Source organism: Somniosus microcephalus, chromosome 20, assembly GCF_052327205.1.
Source record: "Somniosus microcephalus isolate GS21.2 chromosome 20, FLI_Smic_1.0, whole genome shotgun sequence".
NCBI classification, from domain to species: domain Eukaryota; kingdom Metazoa; phylum Chordata; class Chondrichthyes; order Squaliformes; family Somniosidae; genus Somniosus; species Somniosus microcephalus.
In genome coordinates this window covers 42,818,626-42,840,941 of record NC_141006.1, presented here as the reverse complement: position 1 = coordinate 42,840,941, position 22,316 = coordinate 42,818,626, and the positions used below count along the sequence as shown (strand labels likewise).

At 43.7% G+C, this 22,316-nt stretch overlaps 2 protein-coding genes across 6 annotated transcripts in view; both read right to left on the bottom strand.

Moving 5' to 3' along the window:
- Positions 1 to 14,794, bottom strand: part of macf1a (microtubule actin crosslinking factor 1a) — a 628,388-nt gene extending 613,594 nt beyond the window's left edge. For 2 of the 5 annotated variants that reach the window (XM_085962506.1, XM_085962516.1), the window contains exons 1-2: positions 14,433 to 14,794; positions 14,101 to 14,318 (exon numbers count right to left, since the gene is read on the bottom strand). In XM_085962506.1, the coding sequence (XP_085818632.1) occupies positions 14,101 to 14,263 (163 nt within the window). In that variant the 5' untranslated portion in view covers positions 14,264 to 14,318; positions 14,433 to 14,794. The remainder of the gene's footprint in view (positions 1 to 14,100; positions 14,319 to 14,432) is intronic. The other 3 variants (XM_085962528.1, XM_085962527.1, XM_085962526.1) reach the window with 2 other exon arrangements.
- Positions 4,723 to 6,401, bottom strand: LOC147103162 (uncharacterized). Its single transcript, XM_085962529.1, has 2 exons — positions 6,219 to 6,401; positions 4,723 to 6,059 (listed from the first exon to the last, which is right to left on the bottom strand). The coding sequence occupies exon 2, from the start codon at positions 5,797 to 5,799 to the stop codon at positions 4,915 to 4,917; it is 885 nt and encodes a 294-aa protein (XP_085818655.1). The 5' UTR covers positions 5,800 to 6,059; positions 6,219 to 6,401; the 3' UTR covers positions 4,723 to 4,914.
- Positions 14,795 to 22,316: the final 7,522 nt, after the last annotated feature.

The following is a 22,316-nucleotide window of genomic DNA, read 5'->3' as shown; positions in this document are numbered from 1 at the left end:
CAGCAAGACATCCTTGTTCCTGTACTCAAACCCTCTCGCTACGAAGGCCAACATACCATTTGCCTTCTTAACTGCCTGCTGCACCTGCATGCTTACCTTCAGCGACTGGTGCACAAGGACACCCAGGTCTCGTTGCACTTCTCCTTCTCCCAATCTATTGCCATTCAGATAATAATCTGCCTTCCTGTTTTTGCCACCAAAGTGGATAACCTCACATTTATCCGCGTTATATTACATCTGCCATGCTTTTGCCCAATCATCCAACCTGTCCAAATCATCCTGGAGTTTCTCGGCATCCTCCTCACAGCACACACGCCCACCCAGCTTTGTGTCGTCTGCAAATTTGGAGATATTACATCTAGTTCACTTGTCTAGATCATGAAAATATATTGTGAATAGGTGGGGGCCAAGGACCGATCCCTGCGGTACCCCACTAGTCACTGTCTGCCACTCGGAAAAAGACCTGTTTATTCCAACTCTTTGCTTTCTGTCTGCCAACCAGTTCTCTATCCAAGTCAATACCTTGCCCCCAATCCCATGTGCCTTAACTTTACACGCTAATCTCTTATGCGGGACCTTATCAAAAGCCTTCTGAAAGTCCAAATACACCACATCCACTGGTTCTCCCTTATCTTTTTACCAGTTACATCCCCAAAAAATTCCAGTAGATTAGTCAAGCACGATTTACCTTTTGTAAATCCATGTTGACTTTGTCCGATCCTGTCACTGTTTTCCAAGTGCTCTGCTATTACATCTTTTATAATGGACTCTAGCATTTTCCCCACTACCGATGTCAGGCTTACTGGTCTATAATTCCCCGCTTTTTCTCTACCACCTTTTTTGAATAGTGGGGTAACATTAGCTACCCTCCAATCCATGGGTACTGTTCCAGATTCCATCGAATGTTGGAAGATGATCAGCAATGCATCTACTATTTCTAGGGCCACTTCCTTAAGTACCCTAGGATGTAGATTATCAGGCCCTGGGGATTTATCGGCCTTCAATCCCATCAATTTCCCTAACACCATTTCCCTACAAATACTGATTTCTTTCAGTTCCTCCCTTTCATCAGACCCTATGTTCCCCGACATCTCTGGGAGGTTATTTGTGTCCTCCTTTGTGAAGACAGAACCAAAATATGTATTTAATTGGTCTGCCATTTCTTTGTTCCCCATTATAAATTTCCCTGATTCTGACTGCAAGGGACCTACGCTTGACTTCACCAATCTTTTTCTCTTCACATATCTATAAAAGCTTTTACAGTCAGTTTTTATGTTCCCTGCAAGCTTACTCTCATATTCAACTTTCCCCTTCTTAATTAATCCCTTTGTCCTCCTTTGTTGAATCCTAAACTGCTCCCAATCCTCAGGTTTACTGCTTTTTCTAGCCAATTTATATGTCCTCTCCTTGGATTTATGCTATCCCTAATTTCCACCACATTCCATCGAATATTGGCAGATGATCAGCAATGCATCTACTATTTCTAGGGCCACTTCCTTAAGTACCCTAGGATGTAGATTATCAGGCCCTGGGGATTTATCGGCCTTCAATCCCATCAATTTCCCTAACACTATTTCCCTACAAATACTGATTTCTTTCAGTTCCTCCCTTTCATCAGACCCTATATAATAAGACAAATAGGGCCATAGTACAAAAAAATGTTAAGATGTCTAAAAATGTTAAAAAGACAAATCTAAAAGCACTGTATCTGAATGCATGAAGCATTCATAATAAGGTAGATGAATTAACAGCGCAAATAGATGTAAACGGATACGATATAATAGTGATTACGAAGACATGGCTGCAGGGTGACCAAGGCTGGCAGCTGAATATCCAAGGATATTCAATATTTAGGAAGGACAGGCAAAAAGTAAAAGGAGGTTGGGTGGCGTTGTTAGTAAAGGATGAAATCAGAGAAATATTGAGAAAAGATATTGACTCAGAAAATCAAGATGTAGAATCAGTCTGGGTGGAGCTAAGAAGCACAAAGGGGCAGAAAACATTGGTGGGAGTTGTCTATAGGCCTCCAAACAGTAGTGGTAATGTAGGGGATGGCATCAAACAGGAAATTAGAGATGCATGTAACAAAGGTACTACAGTAATCATAGGTGACTTTAATCTACATATAGACTGGCCAAACCAAATTAGCAATAATACTGTGGAGGATGAATTCCTGGAGTGTGTACGAGATTTTTTTTAGACCAGTACGTTAAGGAGCTAACTAGGGAACAGGCTATCCTAGATTGGGTATTGTGCAATGAGAAGGGGTTAATTAATAATCTTGTTGTGCGGGGCCCTTTAGGGAAGAGTGACCATAACATGATAGAATTCTTCATTAAGATGGAAAGTAAAGAAGTCCAATCTGAAACTAGGGTCCTAAATCTAAACAAAGGAAACTATGAAGGTATGAGGAATGAGTTGGCTATGATAGATTGGGAAGCTTCATTAAAAGGCATGATGGTGGATAGACAATGGCTAACATTTAAGGAACGAATGCATGAATTGCAACAGTTATACATTCCTTTCTGGCGCAAAAACACAAAAGGAAAAGTGGCCCAACCATGGCTAACAAAAGAAATTAAGGATAGTATTAGATCCAAAGAGGAGTCGTATAAAGTTGCCAGAAAAAGTAGCAAGCCTGAGGATTGGGAGCAGTTTAGAGTTCAGCAAAAAAGGACCAAGAGATTGATTAGATGGAGAAAAATAGAGTATGAGAGTAAACTTGCAAGGAACATAAAAGCAGACTGTAAAAGCTTCTACAAGTATGTAAAAAGAAAAAGATTAGTGAAGACAAATGTAGGTCCCTTACAGTCAGAAACGGGAGAATTTATAATGGGGAACAAGGAAATGGCTGAGCAATTAAACAAATACAGTAATAAAGTTCAGTCTTCACGGAAAAGGACACAAATAACTTCCCAGAAATGCTAGGGAGCCAAGGCCTAGAAATTCGGTTGGTTGCACCAGCGATTAGCGCCTAAAGAGCCCGAGAATTGGGGCATTACCCAATGTTCGGGCGGGCGCAATGAAGATAGCGCCACCTCCCATATTGAGTATCCTTTTAGCGCCTGCGCTAACTCTTTGCGCGCGCTCGCGTGCGCAGGCAGATCATGACATCATTTCAGTGTGCAACGCCTTTTTGGCGCCCCTGACCAGATATTCGGTGGCGCCTGCAACCTTTCCGCCTGGCGCTATTAGTGACAGTTGGATGGAACGTTCCCAGGCCCTTCTCGGAGTCGGGGGGCGCTATTTAAAGGGGACAGCTCTAGTATAAAAGCTGCATCCACTTGGCCTGTTCATTCTGATCATTGCTGGAGAGAGTTGCTGACCTTCTGTTGCACAGTAATTTTCTGATTTAGCCTTCGGAGACTTGGGACCTGCAGCCCTGTCCGGAGCAGTTGGAGCGCTAGACATTACTGCATCTTGCCCGTCTGCCATAGCAATGGGAGCTGCTTTGGAGGGGAACGTCCTCATGGCCGGACATTTGGAAGGGGCACAGAGACGGCGGGAGAGAGGGCCGGGGTTGGCCAGAAGGAGGAGGGGCAATGGAGGTCGCCCAATCCGACGATACGCTGCGAGGGTTTTCAGGCAGCAGGTATCATACCTTACCATGTCGGAGGAGCAGTGTCTGCGAAGGCTCAGATTCGGTAAGGAGGTTGTGACTGAGCTGTGCCACATGCTTGCTGAAGATCTGCAGCCGCGTCTACGGTGCAGGACCTCTCTGTCGGTGGCCGTCAAAGTGACTGTTGCCCTCAACTTTTACGCCAGCGGATCCTTTCAGTCAGCCACTGGGGACATCACGAATATATCACAATTTGCAGTGCATTGTTGCATCCGGCAAGAGACAGCTGCCCTCTATAGAAGGAGGCATGAATTAATCACCTTCCCTGTGACCCTGGAGAAGCAGGGGGAGCGCGCGCAGGGCTTCGCTGCTATTGCGGACTTCCCCATGGTGCAGGGGGCTATTGATTGCACACACGTGGCTTTGCGGGCGCCATTACAGAATCCTGAGGAGTTCCGCAACCGCAAGGGGTTCCACTCCCTCAATGTCCAGCTGGTCTGTGACCACCGGCAGATGATCATGGCAGTCAACGCACAATTCCCTGGGAGCAGCCACGATGCATTCAGACGGCAGACCTCAGTTTCTGACCTTTTTGATGGCCCGGCTCACCCACGAGGCTGGCTTCTTGGCGACAAGGGCTATCCTCTCTGCCCATGGCTCATGACCCCACTCCGTTTGCCCGCCACTCCGGCAGAAGAGCTTTACAACAGCAGCCATCAGGCGACCAGGAACATTGTGGAGCACACTATTGGTGTGCTCAAACAGCGTTTCCGCTTTCTAGACCATTCGGGGGGAGCCCTGCAGTACTCGCCGGAGCAAGTGGGTCGCATCGTCGTCGTCTGCTGCATGTTCCACAACTTGGCCATTCGACGAACCCAGCCAATGCCAGCCGACCCTCAAGGTCCAGCAGAGCAGGCGGACGAGGAGGAGGAGGAGGAAGAGCAGGCGGATGAGGAGGAGGAGGAGGAGCATGCGGACGAGGAGGAGGAGGAGGAAGATGGGAGGGCTCCTGAAACTGGAAGGGCCGTCCGTCAGAGGCTCATAAGGACTCGGTTCTAGGCCCCTCTGACGGAATGATGGGTGTTATTCGTACCGAGCACTTCGGCTCGTACAAAGACTATGAAGGCCACCATGATTGTAAATAGTTACGAGTACCATTGTAAATAAAAAAAATTCTTTATTGTCAAAAAAGTGCTTCCTTCCAGCATAACAATGTCATGTCAACAGAAATCATAACTAACAAAATAACAGATAACTCTCTGGCAAAGCCGCAAAACTAAACAAACCATCACAAACAATCACAACAGGTGAGGGCGTCCTTGAATTTGGAGAAAGATACGTCTCAGCACCTCCCTCTACTGCTGGCCCCTTGATGGAGACCGACTTCTCTTTTGCGGTCGGCCCCTTCCCTCCCTGCAGCTCCTACGTAATTGAACCCCAGTGGCGGCGTCAAGGCTGGGGGACGCCTGTTGACTGTCTGGAAGCGCAGAAGCCCCTGAGCGACGGCCTGGACGACCTCTGGGCTTGGAGGGTGCGGAAGCTGGCTGCTTGAACTGGGCATGGCTGGAAGTAGTGTGCCCTGCAGGTGGTGGCAGCTGCACTGCAGACGTTCCAGCGGTGGCATGAGCAATGCTCACCTGCCGAGAGAGGACACCTGCACCATGGTCGGACGACACACTGGCTCTCTGAGGGGACCGGTTCGGATCATCCACCACAATCGCCTGCTCCACTGATTCATGGCCTTGTATGGTACTGGAAGGGCCCGGGGTGATCCTGGTTGATGCAGATAGGGTGGCTGCAGTGAGAGTTCGTGTTGCCTCAATCTGGGTGTGGACGAGGCCAGCAAGTGACTGCGTGGCAGCAGTGAGGACCTGTGTGGCAGGTGCCAGTGCTTCGGAGCAGCCCTGGACAGTTCTTTCCATTGCTTCGGACAAGGCCGGAGCAGTCCGTTCCACTGCCTCGGACAAGCCCTGGACAGACCTTTCCAGGGATTGTCCAAAGCTCTGAACAGTCCTTTCCATAGCGGCCTCGAAGCCCTGGACAGTCCTCTCCATTGCTGCCTCGAAGCCCTGGACAGTCCTCTCCATTGCTGCCCCAAAGTCCAGCACACTCTTTGCCAGTGTGTCGATCGACTGAGGCATCCTCCCCACTGCAGCCATAAGCTCAGTGTGCCTGAGCCGGGCCTGGGTGCTCATTTCAGCAAGGCTACGCACCTCCTCTGCACTCTCTGCAGCAGTCATCGTGCCCTGCCTTGCCCTCCGGGGAGCCGGTCCCCGAACTTGCCTACCCCCCTCGCGTTGCTGCAGGCCGCTTGTTCCGGCAACTGGCTCCTCATCAGAGCACCCCCCCCTCCCCTCCAGGGAACTACTATCCCCAGTCTGCAGATGTGTAGGCTCCCCTGAGGCTGGAACGGATGGTCCGGCTTCCTCCTGATCCTCGCCTCTGGAGGCACTGGCACTGGCAGCTTCAGGGCCCGGATCCCGAGCTGGTGATGCAGCATCTGAAAGCAGGGAGGTGGAAGAGTGGCTTTAGCAAAAGGACAGCTTGGCAGCAAGGGATGCCAGATTGTGGCAAGGCTATGACATGGCTCCACAGTGAGAAAGCATGCTGGCGGGGGGACCAAGTGGAAGGAGACAGTTGTGAAAGGTGAGAACCTTACCATCGCTGTCGACAATGGGGTCGGCAGCTGCAGTGGTAACAGGACCACTCAGACGTCCTCCAAGAATCTGGTGCACTCTCTCCTCGAGATCCGTGAGAGTGACCACTTGTGGAGGTCCTCCACCGGTTCGAAGCTGGTCTTTGCGAATCTTCGCCAGCTTGGACTGCAGGGGAAAGGAGGGGAAGTTATGTTACATGATGCCCTGAGTGATCATCTCATGCCACCCATGGTGCAAGAGCCCTTACATGATGCCCTGAGTGAGCATCTCATGCCCCCCATGGTGCAAGAGCCCTTACATGATGCCCTGAGTCAAATGTGGATATGTGTGCCCAGAAAGGGCCATCGGTGCTTGCTGGCAGATGGCCAATGGGGCACAGGCCACCCTGTAGCCATAAAGACAGGTGCAAATGAAGGGATGCAGAAGTATGCAGAAACAACACTCACCCTGACGACCCGAGTGAGGTTGTTGAATTTCTTTCTGCATTGGACAGGACTCCTGGTCACCATATTGCTGGAGTTGACCCTCTGGCATACATCCCTCCAAGCTCGTCGGTAGTCCTTATGATTTGGCCTCCTGCCATTGTCTGGGTACAGAACATCTCGACGGCGCTCCACTGCGGCCACCAATTGCTCCAGAGCCTCATTGGTGAAGCGCTCTGCTCTCTGCCTCACCTTCTCCATTTGGTCCAAGTTTTTAGCGCCAGAGAAGGGCCTGCGCCGATTCTGAGGCCTGCAAGGCGCTGAGTGTGGAAGCTGAGGCTGACTGACCCACCCCTTTAAGAGCCGGCCGACGCCTGGAAGTCTCGTGGTTATCGGTAATTGAGAGCACCTGCCCTGCGCCCGTCCGCGCCAATATTGGGTTGCGCCGGAAGTTTAGCGCCTTAGGAGTCCCGTGCAACGCCTGAATTCGCACCTCAATCCCCTTTCGGGGCGATGCAACCCAATATCGCGCCAGGCGGCGATAAGTTGCGTCTGGCTATAAACTTTGCGCAGCGCCAATTCTAACGCCTCAAGCGGGGCTATACCCAATTTCTAGGCCCAAGGGTCTAGTGAGAAGGAGGAATGAAAGGAAATTAGTATTCATAAAAATTAGGGATTGGGGGCAATATACTGGCATGGATTGAAAATTGGTTAACAGACAGGAAACAGAGAGTAGGAATAAATGGATCTTTTTCAGGGTGGCAGGCGGTGACTAGTGGGGTACCGCAGGGATCAGTGCTTGGGCCCCAGCTATTCACAATATATATCAATGATTTTGATGAGGGAACCAAATGTAATATTTCCAAGTTTGCTGACGACACGAAACTAGGTGGGATTGTGAGTTGTGAGGAGGATGCAAAGAAGCTTCAAGGTGATTTAGACAAGTTGAGTCGGTAGGAAAAACAGAAAGGTAGAGTATTATTTAAATAGTGATAGATTGGGAAATGTTGATGTACAGAGGGACCTGGGTGTCCTTGTACACCAGTCCCTGAAAGCAAACATGCAGGCGCAGCAAGCAGTTAGGAAGGCAAATGGTATGTTGGCCTTCATTGCAAGAGGATTTGAGTACAGGAGCAAGGATGTCTTACTACAGTTATACAGGGCCTTGGTGAGACCACACCTGGAGTACTGTGTGCAGTTTTGGTCTCCTTACCTAAGAACGGATAGACTTGCCATAGAGGGAGTACAGCAAAGGTTCACCAGACTGATTCCTGGGACGGCAGGACTGTCGTATGAGGAGAGATTGGGTCGACTAGGCTTGTATTCACTCGAGTTTAGAAGAATGAGAGGGGATATCATTGAAACGTATAAAATTCTGACAGGGCTAGACAGACTGGATGCAGGGAGGATGTTTCCCCTGGCTGGGGGGGTCTAGAACGAGGGGTCACAGTCTCAGGATAAGGGGTAGGACATTTAGGACTGAGATGAGGAGAAATTTCTTCACTCAGAGGGTGGTGAACCTGTGGAATTCTCTACCACAGAAGGCTGTGGAGGCCAAGTCACTGAATATATTTAAGAAGGAGATAGATAGATTTCTAGACACAAAAGGCATCAAGGGGTATGGGGAGAGAGCGGGAATATGGTATTGAGATAGAGGACCAGCCATGATCATATTGAATGGCAGAGCAGGCTTGAAGGGCCGAATGGCCGACTCCTGCTCCTATTTTTCTATGTTTCTATGTCTATATTTTTCTATGTTTCTAGTCCAATGTCCTAGTCTCAACGGCCCTTCATAGCCCCTGTTTCAGCCACTGACCCAACAAATCAAAGATTGTCACTCTATAGTATAACTGAAAAAAATTGTTGCAGGCACAAAGGAGATTAAATTTATTAACTTTAAGTGCTGAGTGCTTCATCAACATTCATTGATTTGATATGCTTTCAAGTTGCATTGAAACTAAGCAATGACCTTACCAGTGAACTCTGGGTGTTTGGTGTTGTGATGTCATTCCAGCTTTGACAATTTAGTACTTTCATATATCAGAACACTGAAACAAGTAACAGACTGTGGCTTCTGTTGCTACTGATTTATGATGTAAAGGAAAAGGCAACACATTCTGAATTGTACCTTTCCAATATCTTTGCTTTTATAGGGTACTGCAAGGATGCTTCTGCCTCAGTAGTAACAGGTTGTTTTAAAAAACTTATCCATGATTTCTTTGAATGCAACTGTGTAGATAAAGATTTAACATAATGTTATGTTGTAGCCCATGCGGATATAGCAGTGTTACATTTATTAACACTATAGGAAAATGGGTTAATTGAGCTATTGTGTGACATTTCTGTGAAAGGAAAGCACACCACTGGAGTTCTAATCAGGTCTTTGTCATATTGCCAGCAATGAATGTCCCATCTTTTTGAGGAAGTAATCAGTATAATTAACTTTATTTTTGTCACTAGCAATATCATTTAGATGTAGAACAATATGCAATAATAGTTCCTCGCAGGAGCACCTTTCTCATGATCTATGGGCCATGTTGAAGAGCAATACTTTATATCAGCCCTAATTACCTATTCCAAGCAGGTGCACTACCTACTCTGCATTAACTATTTGCAAACTATTCTTACTGCATTGCATAAGCAGTGAAGAGAGCACAAGCCGCACATACACTTCCAGCAGGAGTTCCTGAATGGTCACCATCAGCAGGAGCCCTCATAGATTAGGTGCTGGGGTTAACGGTGAGACTCCTACTGGCTCTGCTACTGAGATTAGCTGAAAGAATACAAACTGTGGATCAGCTACTTAAGGATAAACTTGGGCGGCCATATTACCAACAATTCTAAAGGGGGTGCATGAACAGAGAGACCTAGGGGTATATGTGCACAAATCGTTGAATGTGGCAGGGTAGGTTGAGAAAGCGGTTAAAAAGCATATAGGATCCTGGACTTCATAAATAGCGGCATAGAGTACAAAAGCAAGGAAGTTATGATGAACCTTTATAAAACACTGGTCCGACCTCAACTTGAGTATTGTGTCCAATACTGGGCACCACACTTTAGGAAGGATGTGAAGGCCTTAGAGAGGGTGCAGAAAAGATTTATAAGAATGGTTCCAGGGATGACGGACTTCAGTTACATGGATAGACTGGAGAAGCTGGGGTTGTTCTCATTAGAGCAGAGAAGGTTGAGAGGAGATTTGATAGAGGTGTTCAAAATCATGAGGGGTCTAGACAGAGTAGATAGAGAGAAACTGTTCCCATTGGCGGAAGGGTCGAGAACCAGAGGACACAGATTTAAGGTGATTGGCAAAAGGACCAAAGGTGAAATGAGGAAAAACTTCTTTACGCAGTGAGTAATTATGATCTGGAATACACTGCCTGAAAGGGTGGTGGAGGCAGGTTCAATCGTGGCTTTCAAAAGGGAATTGGATAAGTACCTGAAGGAAAAATTTTTGCAGGGCTACGGGGAAAGGGCAGACGGGGGAGTGGGACTAGCTGAAGTGCTCTTGCAGAGAGCCGGCACGGGCTCGATGGGTCGAATGGCCTCCTTCTGTGCTGTAACCATTCTATGATTCTATAATGAAAAGCCACTGCCTTGTGTTTTAAATAGTAGGATTACTTTTTAGTAGTGATACAATGGATTGTGTTTACATATTAACACTTTAGGCTTATACTTTAAATATTAAGGTTTGCTTTTATGAATATATACTAGTAAATTGCTTGTGGCATTGGCCACAACTTTTTTTAATATAAAAAATGGCAATGGAGTTGGGAGAGAGACTTCAGAAACTCACACCACAACACCTCCTGCAGGCCAGGCCCTGCAACTATACTGTTAGAAGCAGCCATTTACATACAGAATTAGCATTCTATAGGAAGTTTCATGTTAAACATTGACATAAAATTATGACCAAAAATCAGACAACAGGAAACTGGACAGGATGTGTATACATACAGTACGTACATTTATAATATATACTAGTTGGTCTCCTCCCATGGCATTGCATACAGGAGACAAGACCAAGTGTAGTCTTCAGGTGAAGCAGGGTTAGAAGGTGGGGGTTAAGAAGACCAGGGTGTTCATTCATTCCCCATCTTAAAGTCATAAATTCTGTTGTTCTTTTTATTGTTCCATTATAAATTCCCTATCCACATTCATAATAGAAATCAACTGTGTAAGCTTGTCATGCTGTAATTACACCCTCCCACCACTAGTCTTGCTAAAGCACCTCCACTGGCAGGAAGTTTCCATTATAAATGTGGACTGTGGAATTTATAAAGGAAAAAGTTGACGGGAAGTGTACACATATGTAATATATTTAATATATTACTCGCCCATCTCACGTGGCATTGCACATGGTAAGCTGAAGAACATGGTCTCTCTCTTACCTGTCTTAGCTTTCTTCATATTGTTGTTTCTCTTTCTGTTTCTCTTCTCTCCCTTGAACTCTTTTTGCTTGTCTCTGTATTTTTTTCTTCTTTTCTTTCAGGCTGGAGGTGGGAGGTGGCTTGGTGTGTTGTAGCAAGGAAAGGACCCACCAATGGCTACAGGCTGCATTTGGGGTGAGGGTTACAGGAAAAATGTGTCCCTCAGTGGCTCTCTTCCTATTCTATACTCCAGTTGCTCATGCTTCCTCGCTACCATCGTGTCCGCTAACCCTTCATCTTCCCAGTACTCATTCTCCTTCCTACTACCCCCTTGCTCGCATCACTAACCCTATCTCTTTCCATCTGATCTACCTGCTCAACCCCTTTATCTTTCCCCTTTTTCTACTGTACCTCACTTCACCTTTAGCTTTCTATCCACTCCTTCTACAGCAAGTGATGAGAGGCCAGAGGCTCTCACCCTCAACCAGTTTCTCTCCCTCTCCCTCCCCCACCCTAATCCCTATCCGTTACCCCCAGAGGCTTTATTTGCTACCAAAATTCAACCAGAAATTCTGATTTCTAGCACCTATGAAACAGAGGCAGAGGGGGACAGAGAGAGACAGAGGGAGAGACACAAATAGAGAGAAAGGAAGGCAGGTGGATTCTTTCCTCATTCTAATTTTATTTTATTTATTTTTAAAAATCTGAATTTTTGGATCACATGTGTAAATCATGAGCATTGCCCCTTTCTAATTCAAAATTCAACACTTTTTTTTGAAAATTATTGAATCACTTGGGTTTTTATGACAATGCAGCAGCTTTGATGGTCATTTTCTTTGGTGCGGCCCACAAATGATCATATTTATTGCAGGTCCGGTTCCATAACCCCTAGGTTACCATACCTTTTTATATTACATAATTAATGGCTGGTGTTTTATATAGCAGGATTGATGGTTTGTGTTTTCAATTACAGGATTATTGGCTAGAGTGTGATATTGCAGGATTATTGATTTGTCTTTTATATTACAAGATTATTGGCTAATGATTTATATTAGATGATTACTACTCTGAATTTTATATTACAGGAATATTGGTTAATTATTTATATTACATGATTACTGACTGGTGTTCTATATTGCAGGATTATTAGTTATATTGCATTATTATTCATTGGTCTTTGGTTGGATTATTGGCTAATGTTTTATATTACTACTCTGTTTTATTTTACAAGATTATAGGCTCATTTTTATATTACATGATTACTGGTTGGTGTTTTATATTACAGGATTATTGGCAATTTATATTGCGGAATTATTGATTGATCATTTAAAGTACAAGATTACTGGCTGGTCTTTAACATTACAGGAATATTGGCTAATTGTTATATTACAGGATTATTGGTTGGTCTTGTATATTACAGGTTTATTGGCTCTTGTTTTATATTACGACATTACAGGCTGGATTTTTACATGACAAGATATAATGTCATGTATTATTATAATAATGAAATATTGATTGGTATTTTATGTTGCAAACCAATAGGCTGATATTTAGTTTTTCTGGACTATTAATCATGAATCAGAATCACGATTGGTGCTTTAAATATCAATATTACTAATTGAGTTTATATTTGGAATAGGTCCTTCAAATAGCAAGATTACTGTTAATTTTTTTCAGGATTATTGGACGGTGTCTATATTTTAGGATTGCTAGTGGTATTGTTAGGACTGCACTGCATTTTAAGAATTGATGATGGATGATTAATTTTTCAGGATTATTTGCAGCTTTACATCTGACACACCCAAGTGTAGAAAAAATGTTAGAATGGAAGCTTCTGGCTGGTGTTTCACATTTCAGGATTACTGGATTATTTTTAATGCTCAAGATTAATGGATTTTTTTAACATTATAAATAGTAGCTGGGGTCTGCGTTAGCATTGTTGGTTGGTGTCTAGTTTATCAGGATTTTTTTTTACTATTACTAGTAGGTTTTCATGTGGCACGCCTCTGTGTAAAAGAAAATCTCACCAGAGGGACTGCTGGCTGCTTCATATATTGAAATAGCTGTGTTTTATCAACCAGAAACATACATACATCAGGATTGCTGTACCTAAGTACACACATTGCTAAATAGTGCCCAATGTCTTAGATATCAGATTGTTTGCTTTTTAAAATATAAATTCGAAATGCTAATGTTTAATATCTCTGAATTAGCCCCAGTTTTTTATGTGTCACGCCTACGTACTGGAGAAAATGGTAGTATCGGGATTGATGGCGGGTGTTTCATTTGTAACACTTCAGACACACCATTAGGAATGCAAACTACTCCTCCACGGGCGGAACCATGGCAACCGAGGCACCAGCTACTCCCATATTCTGGGTCATTTTAAGTCGTGGAAATTGGATTACTGACATCCAAGGCGGCGCTGTGGTATAATATTGTTGCACTATTTGTCAGTCGATGAAAAAAAAAAGAAAGGATTTTATATATAAAATTCCAGATCCGACCTTGTTATCTCGCCCTCTGCTGAAGGCTGCGCTCGACCTGCACTGTAACTGACTAGCACCAGGGTTGCTATAGAAAGAGTGATCCTCAGGTTTCTGGTGTGTCACTGGCGATTCTGCAATAGGTCAGCATGGCGGCGGGGGGTATAACCGAACAGATAGAATCCGTCCAGATCATCAAGCCAGGGGATGGTTAATCAATAAAATTCAACTGAACCCAATCGTATGTTCACATTTCTGACCAAAAGGCATTTTACTCGAACGTTAAGAAATTCAGGATGTGAATTAGACCATTATTAAGGAAATAATCCGCAACTCGACTGGTTGGTATTGGGACATTTCTGGTGCCCATGAATCAATTCTAACAACGCACGTGTGCTTCAGACATCATTGCCCCAGCTTGTTGCTTGGGTGTCTTTCATGTTCTGGATAGATTTGATTACCCCCAATTGATTACACAGCCTTCAGTACATTAAAGGTTATGATTTGATGACAGTAATGATATTAAGCGTCTGAGGTGGATTGAGAGTCTGGGCTGTGTGCGGCTCACCCTCGACCCACATCCTAACCCAGTTCACAGCGATTTCTTACCGGCGACTCTGACCACGGCTCTTTCTGCGGGATCCAGCACCGAGTCCTGGCTTTGCCTTTTGGACCTCTGATGTTTGGAGAGGTTCCAGGGTAATGTATCTCCCGGACACGGGGACAGGCTTCCCGATCTCTCGCTCACACTCTCTTCGTCTGAAGAAGACATCAGGAGGAAGGAAGGATGCCGTCCTTCTTTCTTTCTCTCTTACACACGCAACGATCTGAGAAAACAGCAACACTTCACTGTGTAGGATATAAAGAAAGGGAGGGTCTCGATTGCTTTTACATTGGGGAAAAAAACACCGAAACCTGCTGGGGAAAATCCAGGTCCTTACCGTGAGCTGCCGGCTGCTGTCGGCGACTCCAGTTGTATTCTGTGAACACGATGGGCCGGGCTGTGACTCTGCAATGGCTGTCACTAAATATCCGCCGATTGCAATATATTCTCTAAGAACAGTCAGTCCAGCCGTGTATACCCCACGCTGCAGTACTTCCTTCAGTCTCAGCAGTTTAATACACTGCCTGGTTACCCAGCACGGCGCCAAGATGAAGAGAGAATTGGCAGAATTTCTGATTCTTTCTCTTTTTGGAATCCCCTGGTCTTTTTTTTATCCCCCCTCCTTCCAAACGAGCTCAGCTCTTCCAACTCGCAGTGTGAGAGAGCAAAGGGGAGATTACTGCCAACTGCAATAAAAACATGGATTATCTCCGCACTTCATAACCTTAGACTGGTCCACTCTGCCTTCACACAGCCCGGATTGGTCCAAGCTAACGGGTTTTTACTCATTCATTTTACATCACCTGTTTTTTAATTTTATTTTACAGAATGCTACTGCAATAAAATAACCCCAATCAATACAATAAACATCGGATGCTGGATGAAAAAATCATGTATGTGTTTTAATTATGTTCTTCCCCAGTGTGTACCATCGGTTTAAAGTGATCTCCAATCAGATTAGTTCTGACCTAAAATATACTTTCATCGTTTTTAATCTATTATATTTGTATATTATTTATATATTGCCAAATGGTTGCTTTTTTTTAGTAACCCCCTGTCGATCCCATTGTAAATGATTCACTTATGAACATTATAAAAATGTGAATTCCGGTCTCGCTTATTAGATTGAAAGTAACACTGAAATCACATTTAAAAAAAACCTTCTCCATAACACACCCCTCTCTAAAATCAGGCACTGTGGCTCATTCCAAACTAAAACAGAGCACGGGGACTTTATAGATTTAACAGTTTGTCTTTTTGAAGTGCTGATAACTTCTTATTGAATTCAATGATTTGATTTAATTTAAATTCTGATCCTGGACTCCTGGGCGCGCCTGTCCTGTGAAAGCGATCTGCGGTTCCACGAAGCAACCCGCCGACCAATGAAGAGCGCTGAAATCCGCAGAGGGATCGTCTCCCTGGGAATTCGAGTGTTCATCTCCAACCATTTGGAATAATTGTTACAATGCGAGGCAATTATACACTCCGGCCAGCCAACGGGCCAGGGACTGAGATAAATCGCGGGATCATTGGAGCGTCACTAAACAGACAGATCCCATAACTCACTCTCCAGTGCTCGTGTCTCTAATACACGACCAAAGAAAACCAATCTATGATAAATTCATAACTAATTTGTCAAGACAGGTGGATCATATTCCTAGTTATTCGGATTACACGGTAACAATAATAAGGATATTTCCTAATAATAATTAGCCTAACAGATTTACAGCAGATTGTGCTGATTCAGGATCGGTAGTTGCATCATATCCTATAGCCTCTTATACAGACCAGGCCCTCAACGCCTCAAATTTAAAATTCTTATGTTCAAATCTTTCCATGGCATCGTCCCTCCCTATCTCTCTAACATTCTCCAGCCCTGGCTACAACCCATCAAGAACTCTGCATGCCCCCGGCTCTGGCCTTTTGTGCATCCTGAGATCTCTGTGACCCACGATTAGCAGCTGTGCCTTCAGCTGTCTGGGCCCTAAAACACTGGAATTTCCTCTCCACCTCCCTTTCCTCCTTTGTGATCCTCCTTATAACCCACCTTTGACCAAACTTTTAGTCCTCTTCTAATAGCTAGAGGCTTTAGTTGGTTAGTTGTTGAGTGTTGTCCCATTATCTTGTGTGAAGCGCCTTGGGATGTAAAGGCACTATACAAATGCATATTATTGCTGTTGTTGATTAATAAAAGTATGAATGAAAGACAATTCAAAATGATCAGAAAGACTGAACCAGCCTTTGAAACTAGACTTCCAGTTCCCTGTAGAAACTCCTGATCCCTGAAAGAGACAGTGACTTCTTTCCATTCCTTCTGTGTGTGCATGTGTGTGTGCCTGTATCTATATCTATGTATGTCTGTATCTATGTCTGTCTGTATCTATATCTATGTCTGTGTCCGTATGTGTCTGTCTGCATCTGTGTGTCTGTATATATTTGTGTCTGTATCTATATCTATGTATGTCTGTATCCATGTGTGTCTGTATCCGCGTGTGTCTGTCTGTATCCGTGTGTGTCTTGTCTGTATCTGTGTCTGTATCTAGGTGTGTCTATATGTGTGTTAGTATGTGCATGCCTGCCTTTGTATCGATGTACATGTCTGTATTTGCATCAATGTGTGTCAGTATCAATGTGCCTGTATTTATATCTCCATTTGTATGGGTATCGGTATCCATATTCCTGCATGTGTGTGTGTCTGTGTCTATCTGTCTGTGTGTGCGTTGAAGGCGGGACTCCTTTCTCCCTGCCGCCTTGTTACCGGGTTGTAGGGTTTGGGCTGTTCATCTATCTATTCTAATAAAACCCAAGTGACAAGAGAATGGAAAAAGAACCGGAGAGGGCCGCGAGTCAAACACGAGCGCTGGTGTGAGATGGCCGCTTTCTTCTTACACATACCCAGTTATCTCGGATGGAATTCACCGTAAAGAAAAAGACACACAGGATTCGGTTTTAAGAACAGCAGCAAACACGGAATATGTGCGATATTCGCAGCGTTTTTCTTCAAAATGTTAAATCCGAAATGATGATGCATCACGACAGTAACTTCCATTAAAAAAAACAAAATATTTGTTAGAAACAGCGGGGAATTCCGATTTCCCACCGGGTAAATTAAAAGCTGAAACGTGTCTCCCTGGTCACGGGTAAAGTGAGCGCCACGTTGTGGTGGTCGAAGCTGGAAGCCTATTGAAACATGAATAAAACGATATATTCATTTACTTCACTACAACCATAATCGTAATGGATCCAGAATGTTTTGCCTTTAAACGTCTCGCTTGAACAGAAGGAACGCCTCCCAATGTGAAAACTTGACAATATGAATACACTATATAGGCTTGAATATTCAAATAACCTAATAGTTTCATTTTGCCATCTTTGCATGATTTTAATAGCCTTATTATATTGCCCTGGCTTATTCAAATCCAACCCCCAATTAAATTAATTTGGTCTTGTATCTGTTATTTGGCACGCTTCTCCATCAGATTTTCAAAATTTGGGAATGCCACTCTGAAATTGGGACATTGAGGCAGGATTGACATTTGCCTGCAAAATCATGGTGACCGGACTGAAAAAGGACAGCTGAGATTCAGAACAAGGTTAAATGCACCAAAGGAAGTGTGAATAAACGGCGAGGAAACAGTACAATGAAAGATAAGAATGCAAATGGCAAAATGACAATCCAACCCCACCCCTTGGGAACAGAATTTGGTAGAAAAATATTTTTGTTTTGCAACTTAATAATCTCTAGTGGGTGAAAGAAGAGAGGAAAGGTGTAGATGATTTTCAACAAGTGAAATATATAGCAGATTCCAAACAATATCCTGCTTTTAACAAACTAATGTCATCAGAAATTTACTTTCCTAACAACTGTCATCAGAATGGATGCAGAATGTTGCAGGAGTCGATAAATTGCCTTTAAACCTCTCACTTGTAAGAACAACTTGTAGAAAATAATAGTGTAATATATTTGAAAATTCTAAGCAAATCTTATTAGACAGTGAACAGATACACATTAATATTCTGGAGGAAGAAATTCACTCGTTATAAGAGGAACAGGTTGCTCTCGGTTGGAGTTTAGTGCTGTCGTTGGGTAAGTAATGTGGAAAGCTCCAGATGGAGTGATTGTCCTGATCAGAATTTCTCTTAAATAATTGTGAAGGTGCAGATGCCAGGTGAGTGAGGGCAAGATGCGATTCAACTATGAGTGGAGCATAGGAAGAAAATTGGAGGAAGAAAACAAATTCCTCTTAAATGGAATAACTTGTTTACTATACAGTACTGGAAATCAGGCCCGAGTCTCAAATCAGGGAAGGAAAGTGTTTTCATAAAATACTAGAACTTGAGACCAATGCAATTAATATGGACATAACTAGAATAATTAAGGTATGATTGGAATCCAAAGAGGCACCAGTGAGAGCGATTACAGTGTAATTACAAAGATATTAATGTAAGAAATCACACAACACCAGGTTATAGTCCAACAACTTTATTTGAAATCACAAGCTTTCGGAGCGCTGCTCCTTCTCCAGGTGAAGTGGAGAAATGCATAAAGACACAGCTTATATAGTCAGAGAATCATGTCAGATGTTTACAGGTAACCTTTCCTCGGCAGAGAGATAATCACAGCAGTCAAAGGTGTGAATGGTGTCCAAACAGGTCAGTCAGGGAAACATTACATCAAAGAACAATGAGGTGGGGTCACAAGGGGTCAAATATTGCAGATGCTGGGGTCTGTATGAAAAACAAAAAAACAGACAAAAAACATTTTTTTTGGCTGGAAATCGCAGCAGGTCCGGCCGCATCTGTGTAGAGAGAACAAGCCAATGTCGACTCGAGTCTGGATGACCCTGCATCAGGTGGGGTTACATGTAGCGTGACATGAACCCAAGATCTCGGTTAAGGCCGTCCTCATGGGTGCGGAACTTGGCTATCAGTTTCTGCTCGACGATTTTGCGTTGTCGTGTGTCTCGAAGGCCACCTTGGAGAATGCTTACCCGAAGATCGGAGGCTGAATGTCCTTGACTGCTGAAGTGTTCCCCGACTGGGAGGGAACACTCCTGCCTGGTGATTGTTGCGCGGTGTCCGTTCATCCGTTGTCGCAGTGTCTGCATGGTCTCGCCGATGTACCATGCTCCGGGGCATCCTTTCCTGCAACGTATGAGGTAGACAACGTTGGCCGAGTCACATGAGTATGTACCATGTACCTGGTGGGTGGTGTCCTCACGTGTGATGATGGTATCTGTGTTGATGATCTGGCATGTCTTGCAGAGGTTGCTGTGGCAGGGTTGTGTGGTGTCGTGGTCGCTGTTCTCCTGGAAGCTGGGTAATTTGCTGCGAACGATGGTCTGTTTGAGGTTAGGCGGCTGTTTGAAAGCGAGTAGTGGAGGCGTGGGGATGGCCTTAGCGAGGTGTTCGTCGTCGGAAAGGTTACCTGTAAACATCTGACATGATTCTCTGACTATATAAGCTGTGTCTTTATGCATTTCTCCACTTCACCTGAAGAAGGAGCAGCGCTCCGAAAGCTTGTGATTTCAAATAAAGCTGTTGGACTATAACCTGGTGTTGTGTGATTTCTTACATTTGTCCACCCCAGTCCAACTCCGGCATCTCCACACCAAAGATATTAATGAGGATATTGGGATAATAGTTTAAGTCAGAAGGAATAAATCACAGCACTCGACATGGGTATGTATGTGATAGAGATGGGTAAATGAAGCTGATATACCATCAGTACAAGTGAACACCTTGTTCAAGCAGTAAGAACAATAATCAATGAAATAGCCTGTAAAGGTAATGGGATATTTTTGCTATCCATAAATACATAGGAAATAACTTGTTTCAATGCCTAAAGGGGATCTAAATGCTGTATATAGTTACTGAACTATTTCTCAGAACAATTCATCAACAGGTAAACAGAGCAAGAGCAGTGCCAGATTCAGAATTTAGCAATGGACCAGTAATTACTCATGTCAAAGTGGGACAATTTTAGTTAAAATGAGTCAGAATGTTATTATGGTTTAAGATACAGAGAGGATCATAGCAGAGAATAATGGAATTAAGATTCCAAATTAAGATATCTTACTACAGTATTGTGAAAAAAGGATCTGAAGGGACCTGAATTGGGAAATTATATTAAATTGACAGCAATGTAGAAATTAGGCATTTGAAGGAAATCCTTTAGGACTTCAAAAAGTAACATCCACATTTCTAGACTTAGGCAGCAAAACAAAGGATTAAAGGATTGCAGATGCAAAAAGCACATCATGATCAAACTGTACAGTGCGCTAGTCAAACCACATCTTGAGTACTGTGTCCCATTCTGGTTGCCAAGACACAAGGGAGATATTCAATTGTTGGAGAGGGTACAAAGAAGAGCCACATGGCTGATCCCTAATGTCAGGTGTCTAAGTTATGAAGAAAGACTGAAGAAACTTGGATTTCTTAGTTTGGAAAGGAGGCATCTCAGCAGTGATCTTATCAAGGTCTATAAGATTGTTATGGGCATAGAAAAGGTGATCCTAGAATAAGACTTTAAATTGAATTGAGGGAGATGGGTACAGGGAAACAGGTTCAAAGTAGACAAGGAGATTGCGAAGGGCGTAATGATAACCCAAAATAGTTTTGAGGATCGATGGGGCACTAGGTTAGCACACTGTCTTTTCACATCTGGGATCTGGATTTGAATTCAGATCAAATTGATGGTATGAACGTGTCTTCAGCTGCCAAGGCCTTAAGCTCTGGAATTCCCTCCCTAAACCACTCCCCCTCTCTACCTCTCTTTCCTCCTTTAAGACGCTCCTTAAAACCTACTTCTTTGACCATCTGCCCTAATATCTCCTTATGTGGCTCGGTGTCAAATTTTGTTTGATAACGCTCCTGTGAAGCGCCTTGGGACGTTTTACTACATTAAATGTGCTATATAAATACAAATTTTAGTTGTTCTTGTTGTTGATGTTGTATAGATTAGATTACAACCTTATAGCTTGCTCTCAGCTTCATATTTTCCTGTGTATAATTCATTGATTAGACCATATTGGAATATTGTACCCAAACTTCCTACATACCTGAGGAATGAAGATATTTTCCATAGGGTACCGAAAAAACAATTAGAATAATTCTAGGGCTAAACTCCAAGGACTAATAATAAAAGAAGAAACAAAGCTTTAACTCATTCCTACAACCAAGAAAGTTGAGGGACATATTGAATAGTTAAAATCATTAGTGCAAATTATTGAATTGATATTAAGCAAGATATTCATAGATGATCCAGGTTGATCGAAAGGACATGATGTAAGATCTCAAGGTATTAGGTGGCTATTGCTTTCACACAGGTTTGCAGGAAAGTAGAAGCAAATCACCATCTAGTGCAGTTAGTGTATTAATGTTTGTTCAGTTAAAAATGTTGAGCAGGAGCTGAGTGGTATACTGGCCTCGCAAAATTAACTTTTCATTTCGGGGTTTGAATCCAGGTAGGATGAACGATTCCCATCCCTCCACTGACTGTTAGAGGCCTATGAAAAATCACACTCTCAGCCCAGTTCATAGTAACTGTGGGCACGGTATAAACTGTGCCAGATTTGGCACCAATTGGCAATCTCGCTCAGCGAGGATGCTGGGGAGGCTGGTGTGGGAAATGGAAGGTATCAGATTGGTGCAGTAGAATGCTCTCTGAGATTGGGGTTAAAGTGCATTGTTGGGGAAGTGCATTTGCATGTAAACTTTGCTGTACCTAAACTACAGAGTGCTAATTGCTGACAGAGTAAAAAATGGGAAAGTATTCAATTTTTTCACCTGATAGACATAAAAATTCACACACTGTTTATAAGAGGTGGCATTAAATAATTATAAACCCAGAGTTTGATCGGAGAAGCTAAGTTGAGAACATGGAGTAAAAACATAAAGTACGGAATGGACAATGTCAGAACAAGAGTGAAGAACTAGAAGTGATTCTATGATTTATGTCAGACAAGAATTAACTAAAAAGCCTGTGTGGTCTTTCCTTCTATATTTCTTATGTTCTTCCAGTTACTTTCACTCATAAAGAGGAAATTCATATTGGCAACAAATCAGTGATATGCATCTCATTTCTACAGAAGCTAAGGGGACGCTGATTATTTGTTCACTATAACACAGGTTTTGTACCAACTACAGCAGAGTTATTAATGTCCTTAAATATTAGTAGGACATACACAAAATAGATTGAAACATTATGGAGAAAGCTTCA